We start from the raw sequence: 11,110 nt of genomic DNA, 5'->3' as shown, positions 1-11,110 counted from the left end.
GCATTTTTTCGTCTGCTCCCGATTCACAGCAATTTTCATTCACAGCAAAGAAATACTCAGAAATGCAACTCTAATCGTACTTCTCTACATCATCAGAAAAATGCCACAACACATTGAAAGCAACTTTTTTTTAAATCAGAGTAGGTCTTGAAAAACCTTAGTCTCTTCTATGAGCTTTAGAACATTTTGCAAATATCAGGAAAACATTGTCAGACATGCTTTGTTTTGTATACATTTTTAATTGTTTTTTATATAGACAAATTCATGTAAGAGATTTAATATTTAATCACTAAAAATTTATCATAAATGGAACAAATAAATGGAATACCATAGAAACGAATACGAAACTGTTTAAATATTAGATATTGATCAGTGGTTTTTCACAAACACCAAATATTTGACAATTTTAATGTTATTTCAGAAAATGAAAAAAATTACACAAGACCTCAGTGACCCACTCCAATAAAATAAAATGCTGTTAAATTAGATTAAAATAGCATTTGAGTATTTCTTTATTCAAATGAATAAAGAAAAGCAGTTTTAAAAATAGACCATTTGTAGGAAATTGTATTTGTGACATAGAAAATATGGTGGGCGGGGCCACAACCTCCCTGGTCAAGAATCAGTTTTTATCAACTAAACTTTTATTTATTGAATAATTGCAGTTCTTCTGCCTAATAAATCCAGTGCTGCTTCTGACCCAAAACATCAGCTTATGTGGGTTCTGTCCAAAGGTGGTCTTAGGCGTCGAGTAGAGGAACCACCAGAACTTTCGGGAGGGTTTGGGCCACTTTGGTCTTCGGCTCTCCTGAGGTTTGCATCAATGGCCGCATAAGGAGACGACTCCAAAGTGACTCCAGTGAGGAGCTGGAACGGTCATCTGGTCTTTGGAACATTTCAGGAGAAGGAGGTCTGGGAAATCCTGCGAACAGGTCCAACCCGTTTGGTTGTAAAAAGTGTCGGTCCAACAAGGAAAATGTGAATTTCTCTGATTTCTTTTATTTCAATAGTGCTTCGGGACAAACTCCCATTGAGGGTTCTACATCAAATACAGGCGGATGTCCCTAGAAAGTGTGACTTAAAGAGAGCTCCACCCCCTCGGTGGCGATCTCCTTCCACGGCCGTGATGCCAGAGGGTTTTGCACCTTCCACCTCTTTGTGAGGTGAAACAGCAACAGGAGGGTGAATGTCAGAGCCGAGCACAAACAGAAGCTCCACCCCCATCACCAGAGGAGGTGAGGGGTCCCGAGAGCAGCTGTGCAGCGTCCAGAGTCTGTGGAGGGCCTTCACCTCTGCAGCTGCCGTTAGCTGGGAGCCTGCTCTTCCTCCTGCCTCATCCTCTTCCTCAGCTGCTCTCCGATGTCCGCCAGAGGGTTCTTCATGGTGGCCATTGCCTTCACCGCTTTGCTGAAGCCCAGGCTCTCCGTCTCCCTGCAAGAAGAGCAAATGTCACAGAGAAACGGCGAGAGAGGGAGCCTGTGAGGGGGAGGCGGGGCTTACAGGAGCCGGCGCTTCTGGGACTGTTTCATCTGGCTGAAGTCCGTAGGCGCTGCCTTCTTCACGGGCCTGACACCGACACAGGACAGAAACGGGTTATGTGCACAAACCGGAGCATCAGAACCGATACGCCCCGACTCTGTCACCCAGACTCACAGCTTGTTTTTGCGGCTCTTCCGACGCGACGTCGGCGCCGCAGCTGCAGGACCGATCAGCTCGTTTAGCTGCGGGAGGGCGTCGGCCAGCGGCTGCATGTCCCCCACCACGGGCGTGGCTTTCCGTCGCGCCTCGGCCGCCTGCTGCTCCTTCACTCGCTTGATGGAGCTGATCTCTGTGAGCCGACAGCAGACACAGCAGAAGGACGGAGCGATCACCATGTTTGATGGAGAAAAAGAAGCTTTGAGCTGCTTTGGTGTCGCCCTGTTGTTTTCTAGAGGCTTTCAATGGAAATCCAGTTTTCAGCTAAAATACTGGAAACAGCACTAGAGCAACCAGCTGCACGGTTTCCTTCCATTTGTTAAGATACACATCGTGCCAAGGCAGCCAGCTTCTACCAAGAAACACATTGACATCTGGTTGTTGGTCATGTGACTCATTTAATATGAAAAAAATATATTTATTTTTTTTGTTGCAGTTTTGCAATTTGTCCATTTCGATTCGCCTAAAAAACCACATCCTCCAAGTGCAAAACTTTTTTTTGATGCATGAGTTTATTTTTCAAAATGGTCCTTTGTCATTAGGCAAATTTATTATTGCGAATGCAACTTGCGCAATTTCATAGTTAATGGAACCGCAGCTAATAGCAATTATCTCCTGTTATACCGTGAATACTCGATTCTGATTGGCTGCTGGGTGTGCCTTAAAAAGTGATAACGCACATCCAGCAGCCAAAAAAAAAAAAAAAAAAGTAGTTCTGGTCAGCTAGCTTACCGGTAAATGTTTTGTATCACTGCGCCGGGGTCTTTAAAACAACCTTTAGCTTCATCATCTGGACAAAAACAAGCGGCAAGAGGTGAACTTTCTCTCTGAACTCATGCTTTTTATAATCCATTGGGACGATCAGCATGCATGCATTTATCTATTTATCCTTGTCACGCGCCGCACCACGTAGCAAATAGTCAGCTTTTTGAACAGTTTGACGGCGTGCGTAAAAAAGTTCTAGGGGCCTTTATTGCTGTTTTTCACAGAGCTGTCCATCTGGCTGATATCAGTTGTGCTGCATTTGGATAATCAAGAACATTTACAACATTCAAACAGAACAACAACGGTGTTATTTTAGATTAGATAAACTTTGTTCATCCCACAATGGGGACATTCTCTTATCTTCAGCATCTTATCTTCATTTTATGGTAAAGGCGCGTATCCATTACACCAGCTGCAACATGAAACATTTTCTCCAAGTCCGTCTTCCTGCACATTAAAACAGCGGTCTGTGAGCTCCAACGGGGCCTTAATATGAACCACAAACAACACGTCTCACAGTGGAACATTATATGATAAAGATAATAATGCAGTTATCTGGGAGCTTAAAGCCTGATGGCTAATCTTTTAGCAGGAAACGAAGGGAAAGCTCTTTTGGGATTCAAAACTTGTAGTTGTTTCCCTTATTGAAAGCTAAAAACCACATTTTAAATGGAATCCAGTGCAAAACCAAACCCATGAGTGTTGGATTTTCAAAATAAAATTAGAAGCAATTTTCTCATCGGGTTGTTTCGTTGTTCAAATAAAAATACGCGTTTCTTTATATTTAAACATCAAACTAGAACATTTCTGTTGCTAATTAACTTGACAAAAATATCTGTATTTTTTAATACACAAAACTCAAGAGTGCTGATGGGAAATGTGGTACAAAATACATTTTGGAGAGTTCAATTCTGTATTTTGTAAACTTATCCCAAACCTGCATAGATGCAGAAATGTTATTTATTTCTCTTTTATTCTATACATTTCTGGCAGGTTTTTCTTCCTTTTCTGAAGTCCGTTCTTTCCTCATGCCCTCAAAGTTCTTTTCAACCAGCAGTAGTGTTTTCTACATCAATATTAACCTCAAATTTAATTTTAAAAAGTGTTCCTTTTGGTGATCAGAAAGGTAAAATGTCAGAAATATCTTTATTTTTTTAATTCTAATGCTTCTTTATTTCGGTAAAGTGTGTCCCGCTTGGAGGCGTTCTAGAGTTTCAGCAGCCATTAGCACCTAATTATAAACAGGGAAGTGATGGCATCAGCAGGCGGCTACGGTTACACGACCAGCGGCCATTACTTCAAATGATTGGGGGGTTACAGACACGATTTATAATTACAGAGCCGGTTAGGAAAAGACAAAAAAAAAAAAAAAAACACAAGAAAGACAAACATACGTAAAAAGGGTGAAGCTTTGGCCTGAATTAACCGTCACCGTTTTTCTTCTGGAACAAAGACTTCGACTTGTAAAAAGCTGAGGAATCGGTACGCGTGAAAACACATTCTCCGTCTCCTTTACAGACATCAATGGTCTTCGTCAATGGTCGTCAAGATCTACAGACCCTCCTGTTCTCAAGCTTTCCCTGCCCCACTGACTGCTTACAGCTGATTCAAGGTCTTATGGACCAAGTGCACCTGATCCAGGTGAAGAGAAGCAGCACGTCTGGAAATCAGTCAAGATTCAATTTTCAATTCAATTCAATTCAATTTTATTTGTATAGCCCAAAATCACAACAACAGTTGTCTCGATGGGCTTCGAAGTAAAACATGAACTCAAAAGGATCACGAATACAAAGAGTTCAATAGAAAAATACTAAAATGAACTAACAAACTGACTAAGCTATACTGGCATCCCTGCCCTTAGACCCCCCTTCGCCGTTGATGCTGGATACAGCACTCTATGATGTACATCGTATTTGTGACTTTAAATCTGAAGACGACAACCAAGACGTTCTGAAGAAGTGGCATTAACGTTCATTGTGTTTCTGTAAATGAGACGTTTCTACGACGCTCTTCCACGCACACAACACACGCTTCCACAACAACTTCTTCCCAGCAGCGATCAGAATGCTGGCACAGTACAGTAATCCCCCCCATATTCGCGGGGGTTACATTCCTCACCCCCCCCCCCACGAATAACGAAAATCTGCGAATAATTGACGCTGTTTTAAAACTCCCAGAGCCTTATGTGAGCCTCCGCCAAATCTTGATCAGTCAGAGGCTGCGAGTGGGCGTCAACCAGTTCATTGAACTCTCCGGTTTGCCGATAGCAACCGGTTCATTTCCAGAAGCTGGAGATGATGTCGGGCGTTTGGATGGCGTCTTAAACGTGTAAAAAATACTTTACAGTAAAATACAGAGTAAATCGTTTTACAAAATTCGCGGAATGAGCGCTGTTCTGCGTCTCACGCTTGTGACGTCACGTTATCTGCAGCCACCCGCGAATGGGCGGGGCGCGAATATTAAACCGCGAATGGGCGGGGGATTCCTGTACATCAGAGAGGGAAGACTGCACTCAACTTGAATCTTACAACATGTCATCCAGTTTGTACACTTAGTGCAATAAACAATTAACTCCACATGTGCAATAATTCTTCTGAAAAATTGGGACGCTGCAATATTCATATTTATTTATTCATGCTGATACATTATACTTTGTACTCTTGTTGTCTAATTTGTTTGATTTTAATCTTTTCTTACATTTTGTCCTCTTCTATATTCACCCTGACCAGAGAGATGCCAAAGAAAAATTCCGATGTACCGTAGGTGCAAACAGCAATAAAACCTTGAACCTTGAAGCTAAAACAGGGACGTTCCATTTTCCCTTTCACCATTCAACTCTTTATTCAAGCCTTAAGGACATCCAACCATCCGTATGATGTTGGACCACGGACTACAGTTGGTTCTAGTGACAAGGCAGTCAAAAATAAAAGGCCGAGAACACAGTTTGTTGGACTGAATACAGACTTAAGATTGTAATTTGTGTGCGAGTGCAAATCTCTGGAGTCCCTCAACACCCCTGGATGGTCGTCAAAACACCTCCACCACAAAATAAACCCAAGCTGGAAACAACTGTTTTCTACTAACCAAAGCAAATTCTGAAAGATTTAAAATGGTCCAGAACAATTTTTTTTTCTCCTTTGAGCTCTCAAGCTTCTTCTATCAATTTGTTGGTAGAGCGCTTTCCTCACTGCCAGGAGGAAGTGAGACGCGACGGCTCCCAAGATGGGAATACCAAAAGTACCAAACTCAGGAAATCTGTAGTTTTTGTAAGAGCTCTTATCAAGAGCATTTGACCATAAAGTCAATCTTTAATTGGCAAAGCAGTAAATTGTGACGGCACAGATCTGATACAGACGACTGGTTTAACCACTCAGTGAAGCTGACGTAAAAACAAGCTCTCTAAAAACTCTTGAAACAAAGATGACATCCTTTAAGGATTCTGGTGGTATATAGTGGTAAACCGTATTTAGAGGTCCAAGATGGTGTGTTGTGTTGTAAACTCACTGCTTAACCAACGCTCCCTCCTCTCTTTCATCTTCTCCTTCTTTGACTTGATCTTCTTCTCCTCTGAACCTGCAGAAACACACAGAGGAGATTTAGATGGACACGCTCCAGCAACAGGAAGACGAACACACGCTGACAAGGAGTCGCGGTGTCCAGACTCTTGCAAAAACACAAAATCCTCCAGCGGCTGGCCGCTTGCAATAGCAATGAATACAATGGAAATTAATATTTATAACGCAGTATATTTAATAACAAACAAACAACAGTAACAACAACTAACCCATGAAGTAACTATACAGGTAAACATAAACAACCTTTTTTAAAGTGCAAAATAGAGCAAAAATTGAACAGGTGCCCCTTAAATGAGCCGTACTGCTGCTGCTTTTGTTTGTCCGTCTTTATGTTGCGTGACAGGAACACCAACATGTTAAACTTGTCAGCTTTCAGCGAGGATCTTAAAGGGGGGGACCATGTTTCCTGACTGAATACACGCTTCGATTTCCTCCAGGAAATATCTTGTGAGTTCAGTGTCTGCACAGATTCTTTTTGGACTGTTTTAGTTACACTACTGTCTTTTATTCCCGTGTTTGTGTGTTTTTAATTTAACATCATCTGTAAACATTACAAGTACTGAAACATGGCAAGCAGTTAACTAAAAATCAGAAACAAAAATACCCCCATAATGTATATTGGACTGTCCCTCCCTTGCACTTTTTCCCCCAGAAGCCCTTGAAGTTTGAACATAGGACTCGTGGAAATTTTTACATTTTTCGTTCTTATATAATTGCTATTCGTTATTTTACTTTATTACTTTATTTTTATTTTTTTCCCAACTAATGACTCATCCGCGATGATCCAATATAAACTGAGGGAAGTGACGTTAACAAAAAACAGTAACAAACAAAATAGACAAGAAGTGGTCGGCTCCCGCACTTTTTACAGCTTTGCGTCAGAGGGGAAGGGGGGGGGGGGGTGCTTTGTTACATGAGCGGTATGTGTGGGAGATTTAGGACTGCCATCCGTCCCGCAGCTCTAGGGGTACGAGCTACCGAACTCAGAACCGGGTCTAAAAGTGTGTCTGAGCACAGCTCGGATACATTACCGAGCTGACATGTCAATCTATATAACCGCTCGGCGCTGTTTAACATTGTTTTGTATTGAATTGTTACATTCAGTTTGGGGAAAAAAATAGCGGCTCGGCGGAAATTATATCCTCTTCCGTTTTTTTTCCGGTGAACGTTTGTTCTATTCTGAAAACATTTTTTCTGGGCCCATGTACACGGTTGGATTCTAATCAGACCATTGATCCCATCAAGATATTTTGCACATGTAGCCGCGGCTTATGGTGTCGACTCGCAACGTGGCGGGGGCGTGACATCACGATGGTGTCTCTCCATCGGGATGTCAGTCACCCATCACGATGGACTATGGCATCGTCCATCGGCACAACCGTAGAAGTTTGTTCCCAAGAAAGGAATAAACTCATCTGTTGTTGCCACAGACGTGGAGGAAGAGACCCCACGCTTTAACATTTGACCGAAGCCCATCGCAGTCAAAGGCAGCAGCACCACAAACCTATTCCAACACCTGGAACAGAGACATCCAGCCGAATGTGAAAAAAGCCAGTCTCTCCATGGCAAACAAAACCAGAGTGACCAAAAAAAAACATAGCTTAAAAACAGCTAACTGTAGCCAAATCCTTTGCACAAGGCACGGCATAGGACAGGAAAGGGGCACGGTGGATAACAATCACCGAAGCTGTCTCTTTGCATATAGCCAGAGACATGGTACCCCGTGGAGAAAAGGGGGTTTATTAAGAGGAAGATGCAGTGCATGTTCATGCCATGTATCCCTGTGTGTTGTTGCATTGTTAGGGCTAGATACAATGAAAGGATGTCACTATTCAGATTTGAATGTATTGTTAATCCTTTAGAAAATGGTGAATGTTTGTCTCCTTTTAGTCTAGACTACAGAGTGGGACTTAACACAGCTGGGACTTTGATTCCAAGAGTGTGTTCATTCATTTATTTATTATTCATCCCAGAAATGGGGGTTACATTTGTCTTGCGTTTGATTAAATAAAAGCAAATTTGGTTTAAATCCCCCCCCCCCCCCCACCACCACCACCACCACTACCTTTGGCTTTCCTTAAGGTGTGTGGGGGTGGGGTGGGGGGGGAAAGAATCGTAAATCGAATTAAGATAAATAAAATTGGAGATTTAATTTTTCTGAGATTTTGTTTTTAGGCCATATCGCCCAGCCCTAATAACCATAAAAAAGAACAACTATTTTTAGCATGTAGCTAAATTTTGATATGGGAGAACTATGGAATTACAGCAATAACGTGAGGCCGTCCTCTGTTGTTCGCAGGTCAAAAATTATATATTTAGTGGACTTTTTGCCATTTATGTGTAGAAAAAAAATGCTACCCTTGCTCGTGTAACTTAAAAGATTTTCCTGATATTTTCACTGTCGATAGAATATAAAGGATCATAAACCAACACTTGAGGTACGAGTAACTATTTGGTTAATAAAGATCTTTGTTTGAAAAACACAACAACACAGTAACCAACGTAAATTAGCCAACTCTGTCAGAGAAAAGTGGCTTTGCGCGTCACACGACCCTCAGTTGGTTAAGTGTTGCGCATCGGTTCAAAGCTGATTGTGAAAAGTTGAGTCCGTCTCCACTTCAGAATCAGCTGATTCACGTTGATTACGGAAGGGGTCGAGGAATTACGGTAGCAAAGAGCCTAAACAACACATTCTTTGATGTAGCATAACTGTGACCACTTTGTGTAGCGGCTACACTGTAACACGACGCAGCAAAGCCGCTTTTCTCCGCGACAGAATCTGCTGGAATTGAATTGATTGGCGGTTGAAGGGTTACGGTAACTGAAAGAACTTTTCCCGTTCCACCACACAAAGGAAGAGAAGAAAAGCTGAAACCCAGCCGCTGCAGAGCGGAGGAAACGCCGCTGCCGCTGGAGCGAGTCCTCCGTCTCCGGAGATCCCCGCAGGCCTTTATCTGCCACCACAGTGCTAAACACCACAAGTGTTTCTGCTGCTGTTTGCATTACGATAACAGCACAGATAGGCATCTGCTGCTGACTACACATGCGGGCAGAGCGCCAGCAACCGGATCCGAGGGAGGCTGCTGTTGTGTTTGGGGAGGAAGGGGGCTTTACCACCACCCCACTCCCACGGGAAGCATCGTCTTTCCAGATGGGGATGAAATGGATAGCTGCGATTACGGATGCTCGGCACCCGCTGAAGCTGCAGTCGTGCCGAAGAGGCCGGGATCAACTCTTCAGGACGATTACAATAATACACCATTTATATACTTAAATGTATTCTACAGAGGGGATCAACACTCACACAGTCTTTACTTTGTAGAGTTCTAAAGCTACTAAAAAGAGAAGAAAAATGCCTTCAACCAATAAAAAAATAAGTTTCACTCCCTCTCTGGGCTTTTACTTTGAAATCCCTTTCGATTTTGCAGTTCAAAGGTTCTGTTGTTCTAAGAGGAGTTGGTAAAAATGTTAAATTCTTCTTAGGCACAGACAGAACTGATAGTGGCGAGCATCAAAACAATAATCATGAGTTCAAACCAAATTTCAGCAGCTTCATTTGCACTCTGGACTGGTTTCATATTGATAATACTTAGTACAACCTTTAAGGTTTGGTGGATAAATAACTAAAAATATGCAAATACATCTTTCAGGAACTGACATTGAATTGTGGGTAAATTCCAGCTGTGTTAGTTATTGACTGCAGACTTTTTATACAGAAGTATTTAACGTCTTACAATTAAAAATAAATTCAAGTTTGGGGACAATGTTGCATAAAGTGACACTTTTGTGCTCTTATTTTGTAAGGACAAGCCCCAAACAGGGGGGAGGAGGGAGAGAAAAGGCCAACACTGAGCGAGAGCTCCCCCTGCTGGAGAGTCTGTTACAGAAACACAGAAACAGAGGCTTCTGTTTACAATAAACTCCACAGGAACTTAAGGCAGCTGCAGCAGAAACAAACATCCATCAGGTCTGATCGGTGACTTCATTTTCCCATCATGCCTCAGTTCTGGACCCATCTTAATCTTTAAGGCTGATTCAAGACTCATTCTCAGCAGTGCACTGAGAAAGCAAAGTGGATTCAAGTACAGGTGGGATCTACTCGTTAAAGTGCAGAAAGAAAAAGCAGAGTGGATCAACTTACAGGTTTGATCCACTCTCAGAAGTGCAGTGTGAAACCAAAGTGGATCCAGACTATTATTAAATGAAATCACTAGGATCTTCTGTCAGATCAGACTAAACCTCTGTTGTTTTTTTTGGTCCAAAGGAAACAAATGAGAGCAAACAACAACTGGTCTCACCTGTCCTGGTGGTTTGGGGTGCTGAAGTAACATCCGCTGGTTCCAGGTGGTCCAGACTCTGGACCAGGGTCTCTGGAGAGATCTTGGTACCCAGGAAGATGCTGGATGGAAAGGAGCTCCCAGATAACACCTGGACCACACAGAACGGGTAGAGTCAGTGAACTTTCTGTGGTCTGATGGGAGCTGAACGTCAGGAAACGTGATTTAATCATGGAAAATACTTTTATTTTGAAATGCACGATCCGGAATTTAGCGTTTTCCTAAGATTTTTTGGTTTTTATTCCTGGACAAAAGTGATACAATGTTGGTAAATTTCTCCATAAACTCACAGTGACGTTAAATGAACTGGCGGGAGAGTATTTTTAACGGTCACAGCAAAGTTCGGGCTGTAAACACAAACAGAGCTCACCGGCTGCTGTGCACGTGCGGCTGTTTGGACCGGACCCCTTTCCCCCCGCGGAGCTTTCTCGGAACCGGGCTCCGCGGCGGGACGCGCGACCCCCGGCAGAACCAGCTCAGGTCCCGCCTGCTGGGTCCGGTCCAGTCCGCGGAGCTTCACCGCCTCCTGGTGCAGCTTCTGCCGGACGTGCTTTATCTTCCCGACCATGATGCGCGAGACCGGAACTATGTGTCACGTGACGCCAGATGTGACGTATCAGACTACCGGAAGACTTCTTTTTTTTTTTTTTTTTTTTTTCAAAATATCGATTCACTCGCATAAAATGCACAAAAAAAGTGATTTCAGTTTCGTTAGAGAAAAAAAAAAGTAAAATTAAA

General features: G+C 42.7%; 1 protein-coding gene across 1 annotated transcript; it reads right to left on the bottom strand.

Moving 5' to 3' along the window:
• Positions 1-979: 979 nt before the first annotated feature.
• On the bottom strand, positions 980-11,025 carry slx9 (SLX9 ribosome biogenesis factor). Its single transcript, XM_004086024.5, has 6 exons — positions 10,743-11,025; positions 10,334-10,463; positions 5,965-6,033; positions 1,654-1,828; positions 1,501-1,566; positions 980-1,431 (listed from the first exon to the last, which is right to left on the bottom strand). Exons 1-6 carry the CDS (start codon positions 10,938-10,940, stop codon positions 1,305-1,307), a joined length of 765 nt encoding a protein of 254 aa, XP_004086072.1. The 5' UTR covers positions 10,941-11,025; the 3' UTR covers positions 980-1,304.
• Between the last annotated feature and the right edge of the window lie 85 nt (positions 11,026-11,110).

The sequence above is a fragment of the Oryzias latipes genome, chromosome 2 (genome assembly GCF_053564925.1).
Source record: "Oryzias latipes strain Hd-rR chromosome 2, Olatipes_Hd-rR_3.1".
NCBI lineage: Eukaryota > Metazoa > Chordata > Actinopteri > Beloniformes > Adrianichthyidae > Oryzias > Oryzias latipes.
Note: the sequence above shows the minus strand (reverse complement) of the source record. Positions and strands in the feature narration are given on the sequence as shown.

Coding starts and splice junctions, on each gene's coding strand:
- slx9 (XM_004086024.5), bottom strand. CDS start 10,940: ATGGTCGGGAAGATAAAGCACGTCCGGCAGAAGCTGCACCAGGAGGCG. Junction 10,464..10,742: donor CCGCACGTGCACAGCAGCCG/GTGAGCTCTGTT, acceptor TGTGTGGTCCAG/GTGTTATCTGGGAGCTCCTT. Junction 1,829..5,964: donor GAGGGAGCGTTGGTTAAGCA/GTGAGTTTACAA, acceptor GTCGGCTCACAG/AGATCAGCTCCATCAAGCGA.